The 27242-nt window shown below is 32.8% G+C and overlaps 1 protein-coding gene across 1 annotated transcript in view; it reads right to left on the reverse strand.

Moving 5' to 3' along the window:
• Positions 1-27242, reverse strand: part of LOC127288730 (beta-glucuronidase-like) — a 576096-nt gene that overhangs the window by 348257 nt on the left and 200597 nt on the right. Inside the window, exon 6 of the mRNA XM_051316363.1 lies at positions 19254-19486. Coding sequence (XP_051172320.1) covers positions 19254-19486 — 233 coding nt within the window. The remainder of the gene's footprint in view (positions 1-19253; positions 19487-27242) is intronic.

Consider the following 27242-nt stretch of genomic DNA (forward strand, 5'->3'; position numbering starts at 1 on the left):
CAATTACAAATTCACATTGACATTGCCACTTGGACAAGAGAGAGGATTAAGGTACGAAAAGTAGAAATCGTGAATTTAGATTTTTTTTGTTTGTTGGAATTTAAAATTTCCAAATGTTTAATTTTTCGAAATATGAGCAAGAAAGTTAATTTGAAAAACAGGGTAAAATTCGAGTCAAATCTTATCGAGCAGAAATATTAGTCCAGAAAAATTTGATGCGGTAAAAAGACAATTATTCGTTGAAAAAGAAAAAGTCAAAGAAACGCGTTCAGAAAACAATTATAGTTCATTAGCACAATTCTTGCGAAATTTGAACATGTCGGGTTAATTAATCGACTTATTTATTTGTTGCTTATTCAACGACCTACAGTACCTATGTAGTTTACGGGGTTAGTATGTTCGTCATATTACAAAGCACTACGAGAACCGAGTCGTGGCCAGAGTGCTGCATCAGCAGAATATATATATGAAAGAATTAAAATAATAATAAAAGAAAAAGATACAAGTTACAATGAGTCTTTAAAAGGAATTTTATTTGCGTTAATAGAAGGGAATTATTGAAATTTTATTCTGCGTTTAGATTTGAGAACTAGAAGAGATGAAATACATGTCGGTTAAAGACTTTATTCAGGATGTATGGCAGCGTTAACCTTCCCACCCGAGTATAAAGGAATGTTTATTGCTTCAGTGCTAGGAAAATTATCATGACCAGCAGGGAACTGCACCGACAATAAAAAATTTGCTAGACTCACGGATATAATAGAGTTATTAAAAAAAAGATTCGCGCCAGGTCAATCCTTTTAAGTATATTATAGGGAAATCATGAATTTAAAAATGTACTGGAATGAGAACTTAGCCGACCTTTATGATAGATTACTTAGCGGGTCAAGTTCAGCCTTACGCGCTACGTTCGACGCTAATACAGAGTTAGTAACTATAAATGTGGTAAAGCATACAGCGTTAAAAACGTTTGTTGTGGCGTTGCCCTTTGAAATTATGAATGCGGTAGATGCACGCGCTCCCAGAAATTTAAAAGAAGCATACAAATAAGCAAAAGCGGCGCAAGAAAGAAAAATGCAATCGATTACAGAGGGTTTAAAACCTGTCGACGGATAAACGAAAAACACATAAATGTTATCACATGCACGGAGTCTATGACGTTTTGTCTGTACCTAGTTGTGAGCCAGAACTTAGAAGAAACCCAAACAATGAAACTCTAAAAATGTGTGACATTAGATTTACCAAAAATCAGCAACCACTTTGGGAACCACGTATCACATCCGGTAGTTGGTTATACTCACTTATCCATTCGAAAATGGTATATTTAAATTGCCCAGAGAGAGAAGCCAAAGCCCATACGTTATCGGGTGTAGGGATTGTGCATGTAGCAAGAGAGTGTGTTCTTAAATTTGATACTATAGAATTACCCAGCCTACAAATCAAAGAGAATCCCTACAAATACCTTTATAAGTCCAAACTGGAATTAAAACTAGAAAATGTGTCATTGAAACTAAAAGATGTAGGGTGAAAAGCCATAGCAGTAGAAAACGATAACAAATGATTTTCATGGAAAAAGTCAGATTCGGAAGAAAAATTAAAACGATTAGAAAAGGAGTTCGAAGAGCGAAGCCACCATGTTTTGAATAAAGAAATCAATGAAGCATATTCGCCAACAATGATAGGAGTTTGGAGCACAGTCACAATAATAGTGATTTTAGCGACTGTACTAATTATCATGATTAAATGTAGAAAAAGAACAACAACCATAAACAATATTATAAATGAAAAGGATAAGTCAAACGAAGTTCCGTTAAAAGATTTATCTCAGACCACTCCATCCAAAACGTGTCAAACAGAGTTTAAAACACCAACAAAAGAAGAAGCTACGGCTAGCACTTTAGAATTTAACAACACATTGGACCCAGAAAGGCCTATACCAAAGGCGATAAGGAGAGCAGTAACATGCCCCGATGTAAAAATCCATTTAAAAAAGCAAAGCAACAGATACTAAAATTGCTTTGCAGTTAACCAACTAATTAAAAAAAGAAAGAAATTTTTTTTTGTTTTGTTTAAGTTAAAAAAAATTTTTTTGTTTAAATATCTCCCAATTTACATGTGCCGCTATATGCATGCTAATATACATTGACAAATAAATGAGAGTGTATACAACCATGGATAAGGGACAACAAGGTAGTAGAATCCGGATTTGCAGATTGTTATATGCATGGTGTACGTTGTTTTTTTGTTTTTTCCCCTGGGAAATAGTTTGCTTTAAATTCTAAGCAAGTATAAAATTATCCCAGTTGCAGGTCATCAAAATAATTGAAAAAGGGGAAATCAATGTGAAATAAAAAAGAAAAGGGGCAATGGCAAAGTAAATATATAGTTTTCAGGTACAAACCCGTACCTATAAGTTTCTTTTAGGTATTCATATATTTTTTTATAGGTAGTTATATTAAAATAAAAATTATATAAAAACTCCCTTTATACACAAAAGGCCTAATTAAAAAAATTAGGACCTGCCCTAAATGACCCTAGAGAAGCCATCGGGCCGCGCAATGCGTCGGGCGACGAGCTGGAGCACCACCTGCTCACCGGCAGAAGGAGGTGCTAAAAAAAGGGGGGACATATAATCGTTGTAAAAACATCAATAAAGAAGTATTATTTAAAATTTGTTCAAAGTAGTTTTAGTTTAATTTTTTTGGGTATAATTACCATAAGGGCTGAGCGGTAGTTCGCTCAACAGCAAATCGGCAGCTTAACTGTGGACAGGGATATCGAGGTATGTGCCTAAAAAAAAGAAACAAAAGTATACAAAAATTAAAAAGACGAATAACTACCTTGCGAAGGGAAGCCCTCCGGAAAATAACCGTTTGTTTGAGAGGCGGTTTCTCTCAAACTAAGCAATGGAGTTGCCGTACGGTGGGGATTTTCGGGAGCTAAAAAAATTTGTTTTTTTATTTTTCTTTAGGGATTTACATATGTTTAACATAAATATTTATATTATTTCAATCTTTAAAAAAAGGGTTTTTTTAATTAAGAATATTTGCATTTTTTTAATTATTGTATAATTAATTATATAGGGAGGTTACTAACCGGGACTATAGGGCTGTACATGGGCGTCAAAGTATACCTCGAAAACAGGAACTGGCGAAGCAGGAGACTGTAGTAACGCTGCTTCGGGTACAATAGTCAGTAAGGATAGGGTATTTGATACCGGGCTGGGGGTGTCAGGAACTAAAAATAACAAAAAATTTTTTTTTTATTTTATGTTTAATGTATTTTTTTAATACTAAAAAAAAGATTTTTTTTCATATAGGACTGTTTTGGAAAAGTGATAATTGAAGCATAACTTATTCCGCTGTTTGGTGAGCTAACGAGGTCCACCTCCGGCCAGATGATATCCTCGTGACGTGTGAGGGAGACAAACTCGACGTCACTTACGGAAGAAAGAGGGGGAGCTCATTAATTATGTTAATAAAAAAAAGGGGAAAAAATATTTATTTTTTTTATTAAAACAAAATAAAAAGATAAGCAATAGAGGAAAGGAACAAAAAAAAGAATGTCATAAAACACATTATAAAAGACTTGAATAAGACTAATAGGTGTGAGAGAGTCAGCACAAGCTAGAAGGAATGCGTTTGACAGGCATAGGAGCAAAAGAGAAGCGTATTAAGTATGAATGTGAGACAGAAACAAAAACGAACAAAAGAGAATGTAGTACTTTGAGGATACATTGATCAGAGAGAGAGAGAACATATTGCCCGCGAGTACAATGCATCAGAGAGAGAATGAATGTTACGCTGTGGAGCATAGTTGCTTTTTCTCACGCACAATGTCGAGGGAAGCGCGGGGAGCTTACACTCAACGCGTTCAGTGAGGACTCCCAACAGCATATATGTATATATATATATATATATATATATTGCATATGCATAATATATGTATATCAAAAATTTTTTTAAGTTCGCCATTTTTTTAAAAAAGGAAATTATATATTTAAAATAAATAATTATTGAATTAAATAATAATTAGTAAATTTTATTAAAATTAATTTATAAAGTTTTATAGAGACTCCTCGTCTGTTAATTAATCATAGGATTTTTTTTATTTTGCATATAAAATTTAATTATATTTAATTGCAACATTTAATTACAAAAACTTTATTTAAATAAATTTAGTACTTTAACTTTATAAAATTTTAGCCTTATTGATTAAAAAAGTGTGAATTAAATAAATAATTTTTTTTAATCACCCCTAATAAAAAAGGGAGTAAAACAAATTAAATTATATTTATTAATTTTTATCTTGCTTTTACAATAATTATATTTATCATTTTAACTTGTTTTTCAAAAAAATTTAATTTAAAAAAATTTTAATTAATCTAAATCAACTTCTAAAAATTTGGGTGCAGTTCCGAATAGCACATACCTCTGATTTCGATAAAACTTGGTATCCCTACGTAATTTGGTGCGCTGATTACGAAAATCATAGTGAAAATTGGCGGAAATTTAATTATCATGGTAAAAACCATAAAAAACACCATAAAATCATGGTTTTTTTCGATTATCTCGTAAAAAACAAAAAACTTCGAAAAAAGTTTTAGACGAAAGTTGTAGATCTCTAAAAAACACACATTTCATGTTTTATGCATTTTTTACCAAAAGTCATTATTTTTCGAGAAAAACGCAAAATAGTAAACACGGCCTTCGGCCGCGTAAGGTACTGCTCGCTTCTCTTTTTAAGAAATCTTGGCGAGAGGGGGTGGATGTGTCCGAAAGTAATTTGCAGAAATTATCATATTCACCATTACTCAGGATCCAACGAATTCCGCAAAATACTTTCGGCCATATCCACCCCCTCTCGCCAAGGTTTTTTTAAAAAGAAAAGCGAGCAGTACCTTACGCGGCCGAAGGCCGTGTTTACTATTTTGCGTTTACCGCTGCTGTAGACTCCACCCCACAATTTCTGCAAATTACTTTCGGACACATCCACCCCCTCTCGCCAAGATTTCTTAAAAAGAGAAGCGAGCAGTACCTTACGCGGCCGAAGGCCGTGTTTACTATTTTGCGTTTTTCTCGAAAAATAATGACTTTTGGTAAAAAATGCATAAAACATGAAATGTGTGTTTTTTAGAGATCTACAACTTTCGTCTAAAACTTTTTTCGAAGTTTTTTGTTTTTTACGAGATAATCGAAAAAAACCATGATTTTATGGTGTTTTTTATGGTTTTTACCATGATAATTAAATTTCCGCCAATTTTCACTATGATTTTCGTAATCAGCGCACCAAATTACGTAGGGATACTAAGTTTTATTGAAATCGGAGGTATGTGCTATTCGGAACTATATCCTTTACTATTTAATTTAACATTTAATCTAAATGCACATTCCAGTTTAAAGTTCTAATTTTATTTTTATTATTTTTATATATAAAGGAAAATGGCAACATTCGTGGGAAATTCGACATGCGACAACTACCGGCTTATCGCGATAAAAGTAGGAACTCAACAAAATTAGAATAAAAGGTTTGAAAGAAGCAGGCAAAATGGAAATAAAAATAAATAAAATATATAGAACAAATAAAAATTATAGGCAATACAAAAAAATTATTATTAAAAACTTACCATTAGATGGGCTGGAACTAATGCCAAAAAGTGATTTAAAAAAAGAAACACTTAAAAAAAGGGGGGAAGAACACCAACACATACAAATAATTCACTACACAAAAAAAACAATTCCAAAAATGGTTAAAAAGGGGGGAAGAACACCAATCCATATAAAAAATTCACTACACTTAAACAAGTTCAAAATTTAAAAAGGGGGGAGAAAACACAAGAGACGCGACGAACGAAATAAAAAGTTGTTGCAATAACCGCGAGGGCACGAAACAATGAAACTGGGTAGCAGGTATAAGGTGGAAGAAGGAAGTAAGGAGAAAGAAATCACGGCGGACTGGAAGATGCTGCCACCGCGAGAAACAATTAAGAAGCGATATCACTGGGTGTGTTTACCATGTGCATTAGGCGAGAGAGAAAAACAAAGAGGGCAGCAATTACACGGTTAATTACAAGGACAAAATAGTATTTTCTTTTTTTCGAATGTATTCGAAAAATTAATTCAAGTTTTTTTTTATTTAATCAAACAAAGTAAATTTTTTTGTTTTAGGTTTTAAATAAATTATAAACTTAAAGAAAAAAAAGTATATATATAAAAAGTGAAAATATAATATTATAAACGTTTCTAAATAAAAATATATAAAATTGCAGTCGTTTCGAAGACTATATGAGGTCGCAATTTAAATTTTTCAAAAAAAATTTTTTGACGTCGAATAATATCAAAGAAAATATGTAATAAGTACGTTAAAATTATATAATAAAATTATTTTATAGAAAAAAATTAAAGAACTTGTTTTTTCTTAAAATTAACATTTTCGTCGATTATAATTAAGAATACTGTTTACATTTGAGATGGCCATCTCGTTAAAACTAATTATTTTTTAATTGTTCTTCGATAAATTAAACGTCACCTTCTTTTTATTTACATACGTTCTAAGAGGTTTTTGAACCTGAAATTGACTTGAAGCGTTAATATTAACGTCTGGAGTACAAACTGCTAGACTAGATAAATTACTAGAATGATTCGACGATAAATTGTTCGTAGACGATAACTCAGGAGATACGAAAAATGCTGGTTTGACATTTTCTACGGAAACTCGACGTTTATCGCCGTTTATTTCAATCTCAAAAACTCTGTCAGAAATGCGACTTAGCACTTTATGAGGGCCAGAGTACGGACAATCGAGCGATTTTTTTATCGTTCCAATTTTCAAAAATACGTGAGAACAAGAATACAAATCCTTATGAACAAAAATTTTCCTTTTGTGTCTATGCTCGACAGAAGTAGGCTTGACCGATCGCATGAGTTCGCGAAATTCCTCCAAAAAAATCTGAGGATCAGGAGTGAATTCCTCGGGCAAGATAAACTCACCAGGAATTTTCAGAGTTGTCCCATATAGATACTCAGCCAGAGAAGAGCCAGAATCGAGGACATTTGACCTTAAACCGAGGAGAACCGTTGATAAAACATTAGTCCACTGTTGGCCAGTATGACATTTAATTGCCGCCATCAATGTGCGGTGCCAACGTTCGACCATTCCATTGGAGGCGGGATGATAAGCAGTGGTCCTGATTCTGTGACATCCAGATAACTTAAGAAGGGAAGAAAAAATTTGCAATTCGAATTGGCTTCCCTGGTTTGTTGTAAGTGTCTCGGGGGTACCGTATCGAGATATCCAGCCATAGATGAAAGCTCGGTATATCGTGATTGCTTCGACGTTTTTTAGCGGGATAGCTTCCGCCCATCTTGAAAAACGATCTATTAGGGTGAAACAATATCTATAACCGTCGGAGATGGGTAATGGACCAACGATGTCCATATGGACATGACGAAATCTCCCATCCGGAGCAACAAAGTCCGAAGGTTGTAAAATGGTGTGACGGGAAACTTTCTACCTCTGGTATTCAATGCAGTTTCTGCACCACTCTTTTACATCTTTATTCATACCTAACCATACGTAACTTTTACGTATAACTTTGTCAGTGACTTTTCCACTTGGATGACAAGGATTGTGGAAAATCTCAAAAATTCGTTTGCGCAAGGATAATGGAATATATGGACGAATAATCTCGCTGGAAAGATAGCAAACAATGGCGGTTTGATCAGGACCTCAAAGCATGCGGTTGAGATTAAGGGAAGAAGATCCATTTTCGAGAAGAGATTTTACTTCTTCGTCATCCTTTTGAGCCATTGCCAGCTCGACGAAACTAACATCTGTGGCCAAGCGGATGGTGTCAAGGCGAGAGAGATTGTCAGCGATTACATTTTCATTACCTGGTAAGTATCGAACCTGACAAAAGGAAGCCTTGTCAGATTTTTGTTTAAAGGCAAATACCAGAGGTTTGTAGTCAGTAACAACGTGGAAATCTCGAAATTCCTAATAGTGTTTGAAATACTTAATCGCCTCAAAAACAGCGGTTAGTTCTCTATCGTACGCACTGTACTTTTTTGGGGCTTCGTTAAAATTTCGAGAAAAAAATGCCAAGAGAAACCATGAATTTTCCTTAAATTGTTTCAGAACAGCTCTCATAGCAAAATCGGAAGCATCGGACACTACTCGCACGGGAACTTTACAATCAGGATGGGAAAGAAGAGTCGAATTGACAACACTCGAACGACATCTCTCAAAGGCTTCAATGGTTGTTGGATTCCAGTAGATTTCGCGTCGATAGTTTTTACGAGATTCGTAAAGGTAAGAATTTAAAGGTCTCTGGTTCTCTGCGGCGTGGGGCAAACTGCGTCGATAAAAATTTAATAAACCCAAAAATCGTCAGATTTATACGATCGTTTTGGGACTCGGAAATTCACTTATTGCTTTAACTTTGTCAAGAGTTGGTCTAATTCCGTTCTTGGCAATAATATGGCCAAGGAATTCAATTTCAGAAAGACCAAACTGACATTTAGCAACATTTAAACCAAGAGAAGCGTTAGAGAGACGTTCGAAAACGATTCGAAGGTGTTTTTCATGTTCCTCAGGTAAAGAAGAGGCGATCAAAATGTCGTCCATATAGACGAAAACGAAATCAAGATTCTTGAGGACCTGATTCACAAAGCGCTCGAATGTTTGAACGGCATTTCTCAGCCAAAAGTCATTACTGTAAATTCAAAAAGGCCGAAAGTCGTCATAACGGACGTTTTCGGTATATCTTCCTAAGCTATAGGAATCTGATTGTATGCCATGAAAAAATCTAGTTTGGAAAAAATAGTTTTTCCGAGAAAAATATTTGAAAAGTCCTGTAAATACGGGACGGGATATCTGTCCGGAATGGTGCAAGCATTAACCCTGCGGTAATCACCACAGCAACTCCACTCCTCACTCTTTTTTAAGGTCATACGGAGGGGCGAAGCCCAAGCTGAGCTGGAATGACGACAACGGCCAGATTTTTGCATTTCCTGAAACCATGTTTTTGCAATGACGCATTTGTCGGGCGCGAGTCCTCGAGCACGTTCAGCTACAGGGGGACCAGTGGTAAAAATATGATGTACTACCTCACTTGGAAGAATATCGGAAGATTGAGTCAATCTTATAATCCTCGGAAAAGCAGCCAAAATCTTTTAAAACGTAGACGACCTGTCAATTGAACTAATGCCAAAAAAAGAAGTATTTCGAACTTTACCGAAGGTTGGCATTCCGTCAAGGAATCGACAATCCTTCGATTTTTAAGATCGACATTAAGTCCAAAACTTGAAAGTAAATCGGTCCCAATTATCGGATAAGGTTCATGGAACAAAAGTTCCATGAAATAGAACGTAGAAGTCCAAGATTATGTCTGAAACGTCTTTCGCCATACGTATTTATACGCCAGTTATTAGCAGCATACATTCGAAACCCGAATCGCAATTAAATATAAAGAGGCGTTTAGAATCTCCGGAAGCACCGACTGCCTCGAGGCGGTGCTGCGGAGCTAGTTTTCCAAATTTGACTTTTCCGAGACAGAATCCTTCGATTTAGAATTCTTGTTGTTATTCTTCTTATAAGAACAAGGTTTGTAACACCTGTGAGCTTTGTTTCCATATTTGCGATGAAGAAAGCAAATATCGTGGTTTTTCGAATTTCGATCTTGCGATCGATCGTTTCTGTGTTTGAATTTAGATCTAGAGCGTGAACTATCTCTATTATGAGATCTAGAAGAGTTACGAGATCGGGTTGACAATGAGTCGAGCCTTTTCGTCAACTCTTCCAATCTGTTCATAATGTCAGACTCGATAGAAGTCGCTGCGACATTTTTTTCAGTGGAATTGTAAGCTACGTTACGATCAACCATAGAAGCCAAATGAGGAAGATCATGAACGTCCGAGACAGCAAAAACATCACGACAATTTACGGGAAGATGTTCGAGAAAGATCGATTTTAAAACGTCGTCACTGCACCTACCGCGGCCAAGATGACGAATTCTGCTCAAAATTAGCGATGGTTTACTATCACTAATTATCTCGCCCTTTAAAATGCTTCTTAATTCGGCCTCGGGGGAAACTGAAAAATTTTTAATCTCGCTATAAAGGTTTTCGATATTACTTGTTAATAAGTCACCACAAGTTTGAATAACTTCGTGATCGAGCGCGGAGACAACAGCACCGGCCTTTAGTCTCTGCAAAAAAATTCCAGAGGATTCAAAAATCAACTAGAGTTGAGCAAACCACGAAGATGGGTCAGAACGAATAAATTGGGGTGAACGCGGTAATCAGTTAGAAAAATTTTGTCGGCCTTGAGCAACAACGCCAGGATGTGAAGAGTCCCCGAAAAGTCCCTCGAAACTGCGCGGAGCATGCGACCGGCCAGAACCCCTAGCATCAGGCAAATCGTCCGGGGAAACGAAAACAAATCCCTGATTAGCGATCTCGATTTTCAAAAAAAAAATTTTTAATTAAATTCGAATTCAAAAAAGAATATAATACAAGGAGAAAGAAAAAAAAATCTTTAACAAGATTCTATATTGAATCACTCGAATGTTAGTCCTCGAATTTATGTTCTCAAAAATCAACAAATGTTTATCCTTTCTCCCTCGTTTTAACAAAACATAAATTTTTCGTTATCGAAATAAAATACCAAGTAACATTTCAAAAGAAAAAGAGAATAATAAAATTAATCACACTATAAAAAAAATGATTACAAGACAAATAATATTGTCGATGAAATAAGGAGTACTTAAAACAATTCTCATAACTCAAAAATAAAAATGGAATTTTAAAAGAATATTCGATGATCAAAATAAAATGAAGTCATAAATATTAAATCGTAAACACAATATAGGTTAAAATGTCCTTATAGAAAAGCAATTAAGTTCAAGGTTGTCTGAATTGTGTTTGATCAAAGAAGACAAATTTTGAAAGTTTAAATTATAATTAAATCAAAAATTGAAAAATTTCTTAAAATTCTTGAATTTAAAAATGTTTATTGAGTAAAAGAATAATTAAATTCGTTGAAAAGAATAAATCACTCAATTAAAAATTATCACTTGAAAAAAGAAACGCAAAATAACTTTCCTTGAATTAAGAAAAAAAAATTTTCCTTTTTTTAAAATCAACAAAAATATTTTTAATTCCTCTAAATATAAAAAATTATTTAAATTTTAAGTAAACTCTCGAAGTGCGAAAAAATGTAAAATTGAATTTAAAAAAAAATCAAAACGATAAGTACAATATAATACTTATAAAAAAAGCATTGTCCAGAAAGCGATGAAGTTCCACTCGAGGGTGATACGACCAAAAATGTAGATTGCAAATTCCATTGATTCTTAGAACTGAGTCAAAACTCGGTGAATCCTCGAGAAATTCCCTTGGTTGGCAAAATATTCCCAGCAAAATGGCAGGTGTAAAAGGCCTCATTCCATCAATTGCTCAGGAAGTACATGAAAGAAATGGAATCATGAGTGGGGCGGAAAACTGTTAATAGTAGCCCGGTATAAAAAAAGAAAAACATACCTGTTGCATGGGCAGAATATTATGCACATGCACCGTTTTCCAAAGCATAAAAAAATCTCAGCAACCTCTCACCAAAAACGTCATAGGAAACTGGGTACCCTCAGCCAGGATCAGCGTGGCAGTCATAAATAGTTGTGGACAGCAGACATAAATAAAGACGGAGAGTGTAGTCACAGGAAGTCAATATGGCGATAGCGTCATTTGCCATGAGGTCGCGAAAATAGTCATGGAGAATTCCAAGACAAAGTAGAAATTTAGTAAAAATAATTCCAAAAAATGTTAACCAAAAAATTTTTTGTTTTTGTTATTTATTTCACTTTTTCAGATGTTCAATAAACACGAGGACTTTTCGCGAATTCGGAGCACGATATTTCGACATCCCGTCGGGGTCAGCAATGTGGGATTTGAACTGCACAAGCAGTTCGTACTCCCGTAACTACGCAACTCGGAAAAGAAAGAGAACGAGGGGAATAGAAGGATAAAGACCATTCCCCACATCCCGCGAGCAAGAGCTCCATCTCGCGACAACGGTCGGTAACATCGACCAAGGATAAAGTAGAGTTACCATATATCGGTAAGGTAGATTCCTACATTACCTGTGTTTTAGAACTGGTACAGCCCTACTACTTACCTCTAATTGGATGGAAAAGTAAAATTTTTTTAATTCCACTTAAACGATATATAGGCAAAATTTATCAAAAAAAAGTTCCTTATTCATTTTAATACCTCCAATTAAAGGGAGAAGTGACAATTATTTAATTTCAACTTTAGCGACATATATACCATATTGTTCCAAAAAATAAGTTCCGCAATATTTTTAATACCTCCAATTGCAAGGAGAAGTAGCAATTATTTATTTACAACTTGGGCGACTAATAGGCAAAACTTTTACAAAAAAATAGTTCCGCAATATTTTTAATACCTCCTATTGAAAGGAGAAGTAACGATTATTTAATTCCAACTTAAGTGACATATATATCTAATTGTACCAAAAAATAAGTTCCGCGATATTTTAATACCTTTAATTGAAAGGAGAAAGAAATATTTATTTTATTCCACTTAAGTGACTAATAGCTAAAATTCTTTTAAAAAAATTTAGTTCTGCAATATCTTAAATACCTCTAATTAAAAGGAGAAGTAACATGTTTTTTCCTTCAATTTAGTAGAAAATAAATATTTTTAATTCATTTTGTTTAATATATATATTCCAATACCAAAAAAAATAGTATGACGTTTTTTTTTGTTTTTGAGATATTAATTAATTAATGTTTATAACAAATGGAATATTCTACAAACAAATAAAGCTATTATAATTCTGAAACTAGCCATTGAAAGTTAACGTAATTCCGTATTCCGCATATGAAGTATTTTGGATAAGTAGATTGTTAATAAACAATTAGTTAACATTGCAATTGTTTATTAACGATTTTGTTATCCAAAATACTTCATATAGAGCTCGTTGGATGCGGTTTCAATTGGCAAATTCAAAATTACCATAACTTTATTTGTTTGTAAAATATTTCATTTTTTATTAACAACAAGCATCCAAAACCCCTATATGAAGTATTTTGGTTCAATTTTAGTTAAATAACAATAAAAAATGAAATGTCTTACAAACAAATAAAGTTATCGTAAATCTGAACTTTCCAATTGGCGATTCAAACAGCTACACTAGCGCCACAGTTGAACTAACGTAAGCGTGACTCGCTCTAAAGCAGTCTCTGTATTGACAGTTTATTTCAAATTATTTAATTATTCTGATATTTTTATTGCGTTTGTAAAATAATTTTTAAGCGTTAAATAAAAAAAAATAATTAAAAACACATAGAGTGCTACAGAGCGAGTCACGCTTAAGTTAGTTCAACTGTGGCGCTAGTGTAGCTGTTTGAATCGACAATTGAAACTTAAGGTAATTCCGCATCTAACGAACTCTATATGAAGTATTTTGGATAAGTAGATTGTTAATAAACAATTTCAATGTTAACTAATTGTTTATTAACAATCTACTTATCCAAAATACTTCATATGCGGAATACGGAATTACGTTAACTTTCAATGGCTAATTTCAGAATTATAATAACTTTATTTGTTTGTAAAATATTTCATTTATTATAAACATTAATTAATTAATATCTCAAAAACAAAAAAAACGTCATTCTAGTTTTTTTTGGTATTGATATATATATTAAACAAAATGAATTAAAAATATTTATTTTCTATTAAATGGAAGGCAATTTAAATTTCGGAAGGTTTATTAATTCCATTGTCAATTTTAACTGTTCGTACCAAAAATTTCTCTAAACCTACTTTATTAAAAACTTTTTGCTAAAAATTGTTTAATGAGAATAAGAGAAAGTTTTTGTTTAAAAAAGTGCCTTTTTAAAAGAAAAATCAAAAATATTTTTGATTTCCAAAAAAAGAGGTAAGTTTTAAATTTAAAAAAAAATTTTTTAATCATTTGAAAGAACACAAAAAAACATTTGGAAAACATATGGGTCAAAATTTTTTTAATCCATTTATATAGAAGTTACGATTTTTTAAAAAATCTACTGTTCACATTTGACGAAAAACTTAAAACCCCTCCCCTCTCTACAGTTTTTCATAAAACTTAATAATAATTTGTTTGTGAAATACTCATCCATAGTACTAAAGTTTGTGATAATTTCAGCCCGAACCAAAAACCTTCAATTTTAAAGTTGGATCACTTCAGAAATTTTGCCTCATATGTATATTACATGATGAAACTAATACTACTCTTCCATATTTAATTTGAATGACAAATGTGTGTTTTTCTATTAGTGTGACTATTGTTATGTACGGTATGTGTTATAAATTGTATTTTGTACATGTTCGTTTTGTGAAATGTATCTTTTTCAATTTTACGTACGTACAAATTAACGTTTTCAAATCTTTAATATTTGTAAAATGTAATTACTTTATTTATCTTAATTACAATATAACAAATATTGCCTTTTGTAAAATATAACACTTTTGCAAAATAATTTGTGTGAAAATGATACTTTCTCCACAAGTTGCAGAAACCTTGCAGAAACTTTACATGACAAGGTTCACAACCTTGATGAAACTTTTTAGACCTTGGTGAAAGATTGTTGCGATGTTGCAGCAACTGGAAAATATTGCATGGTTGCTACAAATTTGAGAATTTCACTGAATGTTTTTAGTTTACCTTGGGAAAGTTCAAGCGTTTGTAGTATGGGAGCCCTCTATGTTAATTTTGTATGGACGTTCCTGCTGAAGAAACGTGGCATTTTACTACAGTTGCATAAAACTATACCGAAAAAGCATAACTTTTTTGCAATCGTAGTATGCTAATGTCCCATGCGTTTAAAGGTAGAACTTTCATGCTACAAACGTTTTATTTTTATCTGCGTGTACATAATTGTTTTTATTTGTAATATATCCGTGCCAATAAATGGATGATAATAATTAAATGTTTACTTATTTCAATTTTTAATTATAATTATATTATTTTATTCTTTTTAGGGTTCCGTACCCGAAGGGGGAACCCTATTAATGAGACTAGTGAAGCAAGGCATGTACCCCCCCCCCTAGCGGCCACACGAATTTATCTAGAGGGCTGAAATTTGGTATACATATGTATTTTGGCGTGTAGATTACAGGAAAAATATAGCGAATCTCATAGGAATTGATTATCATAGCGTTGTCAAGGAAAAACCATGAATTTTTACGAAAAATCCCTGAAAATGACTATGTACCCCCCCCTGGTTGCCACATCTTTTTACATAGAGAGCTCAAATTTGGTACACTTATGTATTTTTACGTGAAAATTACAGGAAAAATATAGCGAACATGATTCAGATCAATTTACATAGCGTTGTCAAGGAAAAATCAAAAATTTTGAAAAAAAGCGTTTAATCCACCTAGCGCACACACTATTTGACCAAGACAGTTCATATTTGGTATACTTACGTATTTTTGCGTGTAGATTACAGGAAAAATATAGCAAGCACGATTGGAGTTGATGATCATATTGTTTTTAAGGAAAACTCATATTTTTAGAAAAAATCATGGATTTTTCGAATAAAAAAAGAAGAAAATTTTATCCTAAGAGATCCAAATTTATACTTTTTTATGTATTTTTGCATGTAGATTACAAAAAAATATATCGAGAACGATTGGAGTTGATTATCATAGCGTTTTCAAGGAAAAACTGATAATTTTCGATAAAAATCATGAATTTTCCTCAAAAAATGAAGAAAATTTTATCTAAAGAGCTTGAAATTTATACACTTTTACGTATTTTTGAGTGCAGATTATAGTAAAAATTTAATAAACATGATAGGCAATTATTTTAATTGAGTTTTTTCAAAACATACAATTTTTTTAAAAAGTGGACTTTTTCCTTAAGTTTTACAATTTTTGACCCAGAAAGATAAAATTTTATTCCTTTTTTTGGGGCAAATTCCTACTCTTTTTTTTAAACTCCAATTGTGCTTGCTATATTTTTTTGTAGTGTTTTGCCATTCTTTATAATTTGCCATTTTCTATTTTTTACCATTTGCTATTTTTTTTATCTTTTGACATTTTTTATTTGTTGACATTTTAATTATTTTTTAGTTTTATTAATTTATTTTCAAATCTATGTTTAACCCCTTTAAATTTTAAGTTTAAGAGTACGGAACCCTCGGTTTTAATGCGAGTGTAACTCGGACTTATCCGATTTTTTATAAGTGAAGACTATTATTTAACCAGAAATTAAATTTATTTAAAAAATTTTTTTTGCTTATTGCAAAAACGGTTCATATATTAAGCCTTTTTCATTTTGAACCTTCAACGAAATTGTAATTTACATATTCAGTCAAGTTTCGCCTTAAACATTTGCTCACATGCGGACATTTAAAGATTTAAACCATCTTTTCTGAACACGGAGATGGAACTTTACCAAGGTAACATAAACACATTCAGTGAAGCTTCAGGGAATTATCGGTGCAAAAACCTTGGAAAGACTTTGCAAAATCTTCTGATAATTTCTAAACAATCTTGCGAAACGTTTTATCAACTTTATTCTCAAATTTGTAGCAACCTTGCAGCAACCCTGTAAAACATTTTCGCAACCTTCCCACCGACCTTGCAGCAACCTTAAAACACTCAGGCAAGGTTGATCACACCTTGCAGCAACTTCATTGCCTTGCAAACACCTTTCTCTGCACGGATATTTTCCAGTTGCTGCAACATTGCAGCAATCTTTTACCAAGGTCTGAAAAGTTTCATAAAGGTTGTGAACCTTACCATGTAAAGTTTCTGCAAGGTTGCTGCAACTTGTGGTGCTAGGGGGGGGGGTGCGACAAGGGAATGAGTTGAATTCAGACCCAGTTTGAAGTGTAACAAATATAGGTCAATGAGATACCACAGCATTCTATGCCGTTTAGCATTGGCTCATTTTTGTTGCACTTTAAATTGAGTCTGGTTAAACTTATTTTAAAGTTTGTAGTTTTCTGTGTAGAGAAAAATTAACGCTATTTTCAGAAGAGAGGATAAATGATCGGCTTTACAAATAAAAGTCAGGTACCCGAAAGGGCTATGCTTGTACCTGTAATATAAAAATTCCTTTTTTTAAAAAGAAATTTTCTGAAGATTTTTAAAAACTTTAAACGTATTTTATAATAAGCAGAAAAAAAACAATTGATCAACATTTATACTTATTATCTTTGTACTGATATTTTATGCACGATTGTGGAAAATAATGTCTTAAAAAATAAAATAGTTTCAATTTAAGTTTTGTTGTTTATTCAATAACCTTTTGCTCACTGTTTATTAATAACATGTATTTTACATGTTTAGTCAACATAAGAAAATCAAAATAAACAAAAAAGCCTAAATACTGAAAACAACCTTTAAACTTTTATTTAATTTGATAAATATAAAAACATTAATACAATTTTTTGATCTGCCATTTTGAATTTTGAGAATCTAATATCAGATTCGTAATCAGCGATCCGTAAAATCCCCGAGTAACGAGCTTCCAGAGAATACGATTAATGTTTAATTTTTTTGATCCGCCATATTGCATCTGTCATTTTGTAAATCTAATATCAGATTCGTAATCATCGACCCAAAAAACCCCTTAGTAACGAGCTTTGAAAGAATTAGATTAATGTTTAATTTTTTGATACGCCATATTATATCCGCCATTTTGAATTTTGGAAATCTGTTATTATATTCGTAATCAGCGACGAAAAGAACCCCCGAGTAACGAGATTCCAGAGAACTTGATTAAAGTTTAATTTTTTCGATCCGTTATATGGTATTCACTGTGTTTTAGGAATATTCAATAAGTTTTGTCATTTTTTGTATTCGTGTCTAGATGCATCATCGACTTTCAGTGGGTTAAATATTTTGCTTGTCAAAGTCTTATTAATGGTTTACTGTGCTTCCATCTGGCGTTCACCGAAGTAACCTGTAACTCGCTGTCGATAAACGCTGTCCGAAGCACACAAAAAGTACACAATAAACACATTAATTTTCACTATTATTACCCTTTTAAATTCTTTAAAATAATAAATTAATACTTTTTCACTGTTTTTCTATTATTAAAAAACCATATCTAGAACTCTTTTCATTGAATTATATAAAAATTTGACAGAATACACTACCCTACTGAAAATCCCTGTATAAGATCTTGTACAATTTCCTGTACAGGATTAGCAACTGAACTTGTACAAGTTCTGACCAATTACTGTACAGGAAAATGCATACGAATTTGGAACAAGTTCATGTGTGAGATCTTGTACAAGAAAGATACTTGTACATGATCTTGTACAATTTCATGTATAAGTACTTGTACATGAACACGTTCATGTTCTTGCACATGTATAGTTGTAAAAATTTTTTTTTTAATAAAATTTGAGATTTTGATAATTTTTAACCACTAAGATTCGTAACTCATGCATGCTAAAAACTATTGCGCAGCTGTAAAGGTTAAAGTAAACTATTGCGCAGCCTTTGAAGTTTTTAATTTTTAGTAAAGAAAAACATGAATAAACATGTGCAAGAACATGGACGTGTTCATGTACAAGTAGTCATACATGGAATTGTACAAGATCATGTACAGGGATTTTCAGTAGGGTAATATGAAAGTGCTTCATATTTTATCTTTTATTCCACTTCTTTCGTATTAATTTGATACAAATAAGGTCTTAAATTACTTGTTAACACTTTTTCTACAAATCCCAATAAATACTTGATCATATTTTATTGTTTAAATAACATTTCTAGTGAGCATTGTGTTCCCAACGTTTTTTCAACGCTTTTCCGTTCAAAACGCGTTGGACCTATCCGCTAGGGGTGACCCCCATAAGTAATTAACATACCTTGTCTGAATAATTCAACTAATTTTTGAAGATTTGACAACAACAATTATATTTTTTTGTTTGCATTTTTGTATTCCGTGCGTCATATTTATCGTCGATATTTATATTTTTAAAAACGCCAAACGTCAAATGAAACTAGACATCTTAAGCTACAATTTCATTAATCGTATGATTTTTTAATATCAAACAAATTTTGGGCATTAGGGGGTGTCCCTTTGGTAGAGAATGGCTCTATAATATATTGGGGATTACACGTGAAGTGATTTAGTAACTTGACTAATTAAACTCAAAAATAAATTTAACTTTTTCAGGGTGAAAGGTACGATTCGGGAAATGTAACAAAAAGTTTAAAGTAACTTACCTGTGAATTCCTGCGTAATTAAAGAAGTCAAAAGTGTACGTTTGTACTTTAACTGAGCCATAGTCTGAAGAAGAGTCAACAATTTTCCCTTGAGGAACACTTGTCTGCAGCAGAGTATTATCAACAACTACTGTAATTTTGTTTTTTCCTCCATAAATTAAAAAGGAAGTGATTTCAGCTTCAAATGGTAAGTGACCCATCTCGTGGTTCGTTACTAAAGCACCATTCACCCACTAAACATTATCAAATATGTCAAATGCAGTCAAATATGGTTATAAAAATACTTCAAATTAACATAAAATAATATATGTGGGGTAAAATTCCTGTAGCGTACTAATTGTATGAGAAATAAAGTTGATCGAATCGTGCTATAAATTCCACATAGTTTAGCCCTAGAAGTGAGTTCTTTAACCACGAAGTATTGTTAGGTTTTTTCAAAAACTGTAGGAATGGGAGAGGGTTGAATTTGTTTGGAAAATTTAAACAGTGAATTTCTGAAGACTTGTAACTCACGGTGCGCCTGAAAAATTAAACCCAAAAGTCAAAACATTAAAATTTTTTTTTTGATTTTGAAAGTATTATGTTCGTAGATTAAAAAATCTATGAACCAAAATATTTCATCGAGAGCTTTTTCAGAAAAACGACTTAAAAAACTTTTTAAGTCTCGGTTAGCGTAAAGTAAGTCTATGTATAATAATTTAATAATTATAATCCATAAGTATAATAATTTTAAGGAGCATACTTAAATTACGTAATGATTCATTGGGGAGGGGGGTTAAGCTATAGGCCAAAGCAGAATAGATACTTGAGCGAGAACGCAATCGTAAACGGAAACGTAAGAATGTGTGAGAGAAGAATAAAGATATTTGCTATCCTTTTCTTATCATACTTACGTTTCCGTTTACGATTGCGTCCCGGTTAAGAATCTATTCTATTTAGGTCTTATTTGTAACACACAGCAAAAAATTGCGCAAATGTATACAAAAATGAGATAAACGGGAGGAGGGAATTCAAATTTCTAAAGAAAAGCATTAGGTAATTTAAGTATGGGCCCTTACTATTGGGGAAATTTGAGTTTAAATATAAAAATAAAGTTAGGTAGGTATTAGAATGTATAGAAAAAATGTTTACGAATCAATAGATACCCTATTTATATTGGATTATTGAAAAATATGTGAAAAAAATAATTTAAAGTAGAGTATATTTTTATGAAACTGGTAAAGATTTTGTCTGTATATAAATAAAAAGAAAAGTAAATATAGAGAAATAATAAGTAAAAAGTAATAAAAAAAGTATAAAAATGTAATTATATTATTAGAAAGTGAAATTATGATTGAATAATTATTAAAATTGAATGATTAATAGTTATAAAACAATGTATACTGGAACAGTATATACCGACAGCAAATCGCAAGTTAATGAAGTTCACCGACAGATGTCAGTGTTCGAGACATTTAAATATATTATTAAGAATGTTCGCGCATACTTTTCAGTTGCGTCTAGAACCACAACTGATTAATCACGCACATGTTGCGTAGATATATATATTTTAAATAAATCGTTTTTAATGTTAATAACTTTATTTCATTTATTTATTTGTACCACGGTGAATATAGTGAGGCTTCCTTTTGAACAATAAATAACTTATTTTTTTTATTAATCAATATCCCACATTGGCGACCCCGACGTGATATAAATCGCACGCGTGGACGTATAAAAAAATCAACGAAAATCGCAGTCATCTTAAACAATTGCAGTGAAAGTGTTCAGTGAAATTTTTTTTAAAAATCCTCGGAACATGAGGTTATAAAAAGTTTGGGGAAAATGTGAATATTTGGACTAAAAAAAGTGAAGAATTTCGGAACACGTTTTTTTTCTCAAGAGACGCCACGCCATTGTACACCAGTGGGAACGACATCGTGTTTTCACATATTTTTTTCATATCATTTTTACAAAAGGATCAAGTTTTAATTCACTCCAGTTTGTGCTCATTTTTTGAAACATTCACAGTCTGGTGTCGGCCAACATCGGACGCCTTCTAGGACAAATTTCAAGGACATAACCAAATTTCCAGACTTCTCGGAGGTCACGGATGTCCTTGTTCGTCATTGATGGATACATACTAACCATTCCTGACATCAGTTTTTTTTACTTCCTGGTGAGCTGAAAAATTTTTTTGAATATAACGCTTTGCAAAACGGCGCATGGGCAGTACACTCTGAGCCCATGCAACAGGTGTGTATCGTTTTCACTGCCTGTGGCAATAACAGTTTTCCGCTTAATAAAATTAAATAAAATTTATTTTCACGCTCTCCGCCTTATCAACGGACACATTTTTAAAGTGAACCAAGTGCAAAGGTTCGAGTCCAGTACTGCCATAGGGTTGGAATTTGCCAGGAAACCACAACATAATTTTCCAAGGGACATCATCACCGAAGCAATTCGGGTGATAACACCGATTGTTATCTTAAGAAAGCTGTAGTCACTGACGTCAGCTCAATCGACAAGCCAATTCCATTTTATAATATATTACATAGATATCCGGAAATAGTTAATTTAACTCAAGCAGATTTACACACCACGCATGGCGTTTATCATCGTATTGTGACGAGAGGACCTCTAGTGTCCCAGCGACCGCGTCGACTCCCGCCCGACAAGCTTGCAATTGCAAAAGAGCATTTTAAAGCATTAACGGCAGCAGGAAAGTGTCGACCGTCGAGAGCAAGCTATGCTTCTCCCATCCACATGGTCCAAAAAAGTGATGGTCAGTGGAGAGTTTGCGGAGACTATAGGCTTCTTAACACTGGAACTGTTCCGAACAAATTTCCGATACCGTACTTGCATGCCTTTGCAACTAATTTATAAGGTGAAGATATTTTTACTTGCACGCGGCTTACCACCCAATTCGTTACGGACATGGCCTTGAACATATGCCGGATATGACTATCAGCGCTCCATGTGGCGAAATTAGTCAATTTTCGTTGGACAACGATAATGACAGATCAATAGTAATCAATGTAAATAATATGAATGTTATAATAAAAACGAGGTTTGCTGCAATAAACCATGAAATTGAATTTCGCCCAGAAACAATTAAAAAAGGGAAGCCTTTAGCGATGATTCACGTTGTCATGGTGGAAGAATTTAGAGTTAATGGGTCAAATCATGTCTAAAAAATCAAAGTTGTCTCATAGGTTTTCGATTTCGATGAAACTTTGGGAAAATGTAGTGAAATACATGCTAATGAAAAGTCCAAAAGCGATTTTTGAAAATTTTGGGATTTACAGGACTTTTAAAATTTTTTTTGAAATTTTGAAAAATTTGTATCTCAAAGAAAAACGAATCGATTTTAATGATTTTTTCAGGGAATACGTATTATTAGCTAACAATTTAGAAAAAAATGTTCAAAAAAAAATAATTTTTTTTTAAACAAAAAAAATTAAAAATTATTGTTTAAACAAATTTTTCTTTGATAAGCGTATTTTTAATTTTTTTTCTAATACTGATATTTCGATTCTTTAGGATCTCACGAGTATTTTCATAAAAAAAATCGATGGAGACTCTTAAACTTTCCGAGATATTGAATTTTTTGTCTTTTCGCGCAGCGGAGAACTGCGCTTTCAATGCTAGTCGTGGTATGCAAGTTGCTGTTCAAAACTACTAATAGCCCGTAAATCTTAACAAAATTGAATATTTCCTCTTTGCTAATGATCAGTGATAAATATAAGACAAGTCTGGTCGTTTTTATTGCTTAATTATTAATTATTTATATTTTTAAATAAACAAATAACACATATTTATTGAATTCTTAAAATTTTTTTTTTACGAAATGTAACAACAAAAACAATTGATAAACTATCCAAATGATTTAAACTTTGTTTTAAGGATACATCCATTTTATTTACATTAAAAAATAATTGTTATAAACAATTATTTTAAACAAATTTTTTTAAATTTCATATATTTTTTTTAGAAATTTTACTGTTCTAATATTTTTTTTAGGCATGATTTGACCCATTAACTCTAAATTCTTCCACCATGACAACGTGAATCATCGCTAAAGCCTTCCCTTTTTTAATTTCGCCACATGGAGCGCTGATAGTCATATCTGGCATATGTTCAAGGCCATGTCCGTAACGAATTGGGTGGTAAGCCGCGTGCAAGTAAAAATATCTTCACCTTATAAATTAGTTGTAAAGTCATGCAAGTACGGTATCGGAAATTTATTCGGAACAGTTCCAGTGTTAAGAAGCCTATAGTCTCCGCAAACTCTCCACTGACCATCACTTTTTTGGACCATGTGGATGGGAGAAGCATAGCTTGCTCTCGACGGTCGACACTTTCCTGCTGCCGTTAATGCTTTAAAATGCTCTTTTGCAATTGCAAGCTTGTCGACGCGGTCGCTGGGACACTAGAGGTCCTCTCGTCACAATATGATCACTTGCTGTTGCAGACGAGAATTTTTTCAATTGCATTCTGTTATCTTCACATGGTATAAAAGAATGGTATTGAAATATACCAGGTATGGTCACTGCATTGTTAAATCTTATTTTCAACATTTCTGTCGTTGAAGCATAAGTCTCCTTATTTTTAAAAAACATTTAAGTTTCTTTGCAACTTATTTTTGCCCAGTGAAACAGATTTTCTGCTGTAAGAATATGTTGCTGTGAACTTGATTGTAGACTTGCACGAGCAGCTCCTCTCTTTATATTGGCTCCAATGCCATCGCAGGCACTTTTACCATGGGCAGTGACATGGTAATGCCATTCAGCAGGAATGGAAAAATATTTTATATGAGCTTGAAGATTTGCTAGTTAATTTTTATTTTTAAAATGCTGTTTTGCCCCATCTGAAAAGCAACATATTTTTACTGCAGAAAATCTGTTTAACTGGCCAAAAAAAAGTTGCAAAGAAACTTAAATTTTTTTAAAAATAAGGAGACTCATGCTTCAACGACAGAAATGTTGAAAATAAGATTTAACAATGCAGAGACTAAACCTGGTACTTCACAATACCATTCTTTTATACCATGTGAAGATAACAGAATGCAAATGAAAAAATTCTCGTCTGCAACAGCAAGTGATTTTTTCCGAAAACGGTAAAAAAACCCCAGTTAAAAGAAGCGTAAAAGAAAAAACATTAAAAATTCAGGTAAAGAAACAAAAAACAAATTCAAAAAAAGGCAAGAAGAAGAAGTAAATTTGATTAATAATAATTTTTCTTAAATAATAAAAAAAATTGAAACACACTTTAATACAACACTACTCTTTTACACTACAAAATAAATCACATTTTTATAGTAAAATTTAATAACTCAAATTCATACACATTACACATTACAGGCATTAAAGTAATTTAATGACAGTCTCAACCCTGAAAAATGCAGAGAGCAGTTCACCAAGAAGTGATGCTTAATTTATGATTTATTTTTCAAATTTATTTATTTAAATCGGTTTTATGGTATACAAAGTACTTTGTATATTGATTTTTGTGATGCAAATGTTCAGAATTTTCAAAATAAAACAAATTAAATATCCCTAACTTCATTTTTTGAAGAATTATTAAATTTTTGAAAAATTTTCAATCACATTTTATTTAATTTCTCGAAAATAACAAAAAAGGACATCTCAGCATTTTTTGTAGTGAAAATACACATTTTTAACTATTAAAAAAAATAAAAAAAGGACCGAAATCGAATAAAATGTCAAAAAAAATTTTAATTTTCAAAAAAAGGGTCAAATTTTGAATTTTTTGAAAAAATTTTTGCACTATTCGAAAGAGCAAGAAAAACTCTTTCGAAAACATACAGGTCAAATTTTTTTTCATCCTATTGTTTGAAAGTTACAAGTCTTCAAAAATTCGCTGTTCAGATTTTACAAAAAATTCAACCCCCTCCCCTTCCTACAGTTTTTGATAAAACCTAACAATACTTCGTGGTTATGATACTCACCCATAGGGCTAAACAATGTGTAAGTTACAGCCCGATCTGAGCAACTTTTTTTTTTACTTAGTCCAAGACTCTGAATATAGCCGCAAGTCAAGAGAAGGGGGGAAGAAGGGAGGGGGGGACTTGCGGCTATATTCAGAGTCTTGAAACGATCTTAATGATAGAACGTCCAAGCGCCCGTCCTGCCGGAAGGCTTTTTTGGATGGCCCTATATATATGAGGGTGGTAAAAAGGGAACTCAAAATTTTTTTCTGTCACCCTTTCTTATTAAAGTAGACGTAAAAACGAAAAAATTCATGCGTTAGACTTTAAAAAAAATAATATTAAACCATGTTTCGAAGCCTTCAAACTTTGCATGTTTGCAACAAGCCAAAAAAACAGTTATTCGGAAATTCACTGTAAAATCTACAAAAACCAATATTTTTCGGTCTAACTACTCTCATTTTCTTCTGAAGCCTTCAAAGAATAAAATGTGATAGTTTATTTTTAAAAAAATTCAGTTTAAATATTTTTTTGGATTCGTCAAAAAAACCCTTTAAAAACGTCCTTTTTCTTTGAATTCCCTAGCCTAGGGATTTTAATTTACAAACTTTATGTTTACATGCGCTAAAAGCTTGTGTTTTTACCTTTCCAACGATATATTTTACTTTTGGATTATCTGAATCCATGTTAATTTTATAAAGCGATTTCGGAGGGACTCACGTGAGTCTTTTTCATCCTGCCGGAAGGCTGTTGGACGTTCTATCATTAACCTTTAAATTTAGGGTGAGGGAGGGGGAAATGAGGGGAAGAGAGGAGGGGAGATGGGGGTTGGGGCGCGAAGCCGCTGTTCCAAGACTCTGAATGTAGCCACAAGTCAAGAGAAGGGGGGTTGAAGAAAAGGGAGGGGGGGACTTACGGCTATATTCAGAGTCTTGAAACGATCTTAACCTTTAAATTTGGGGTGAGGGGAGGGGAAGAGAGGAGGGGGCGGGGCAGGGAGCATAGCCCCCTAGTATATATATATATATATATATATATATATATATATATATATATATATATATATGGGGTGAAATTCTTGTAGCTGACCATTTACACATATGAACCAAAGTAATTTATTTAAACAAGTAATTAAAGAGAATGTAGGATATAAAATAACCTCAAAATTAAAAAATAATTTTTAATGCAAACAAAAACTAAATATAACATATTTTTAAAGGTTTAGTTATAAAAATTTCGGATGAAATAATGTTAAGTAATTATTTTTTAACATTTGCCATTTTTTCAGAATAAACAAAAATCGAATTTTTTATCTATTTTTTATAAAGGATTAGTTTAAATTTCCGTGTCCGCAGCGAATACCCGATTTTTTTGACGACATAATAAAAACCGCAGTAACCCCACTATTTGCACTCTTTGAATTTTGATATATGCCATCTGGCTTACGAAATGCGGAACAAACGCTCTAGAGATATATGTTTAGCCCTTGGCGATTTAGATTTTATTTTTGTTTACTTGGATGACATCCTCATAGCTTCCAAAAATGTTCAGGAGCATGAGGTGCATCTTGACATAGTTTTTAAACGTTCGAAAGAACTTTCTCATAAAATTAATCTTAAAACATGCATTTTCGGACAAACCAGTATTAAATTTTTAGGCCACCGACTAGACAGGAACGGGTTTGGTCCTACTCTAGAGAAAATTCGGGCAATAACGGATTATGGAAAACCGCGAATGGTTTTCGACGTTTCCTGGGATAAGTAACTTTTTACCGCCGTAACATCCCTCACGCCGCACAAATCCAGCAACCTTTTAACGCGTTTTTACACGATAAGCGTAAAAACGATAAACGCGAAATACATAAGAATCCAACAGCCGATCAGTAAAAGAGGCTTTGCCTAAGGCCACACTGCTCGCTTATCTGTCCTCTAGCGCACCTACACGTCTCGTCACAGACGCTTTGGATCTAGGGATGGGAGCGACCTTGGAACAATTTTTAAATAATACATGGCAACCATTAGCCTTTTTCTCTAAAAAATTTAATTCCGCACAGTCGAAAT

Source organism: Leptopilina boulardi, unplaced genomic scaffold (assembly GCF_019393585.1).
Source record: "Leptopilina boulardi isolate dan_hultmark-lab unplaced genomic scaffold, ZJU_Lbou_2.1 LbouV2_393, whole genome shotgun sequence".
NCBI lineage: Eukaryota > Metazoa > Arthropoda > Insecta > Hymenoptera > Figitidae > Leptopilina > Leptopilina boulardi.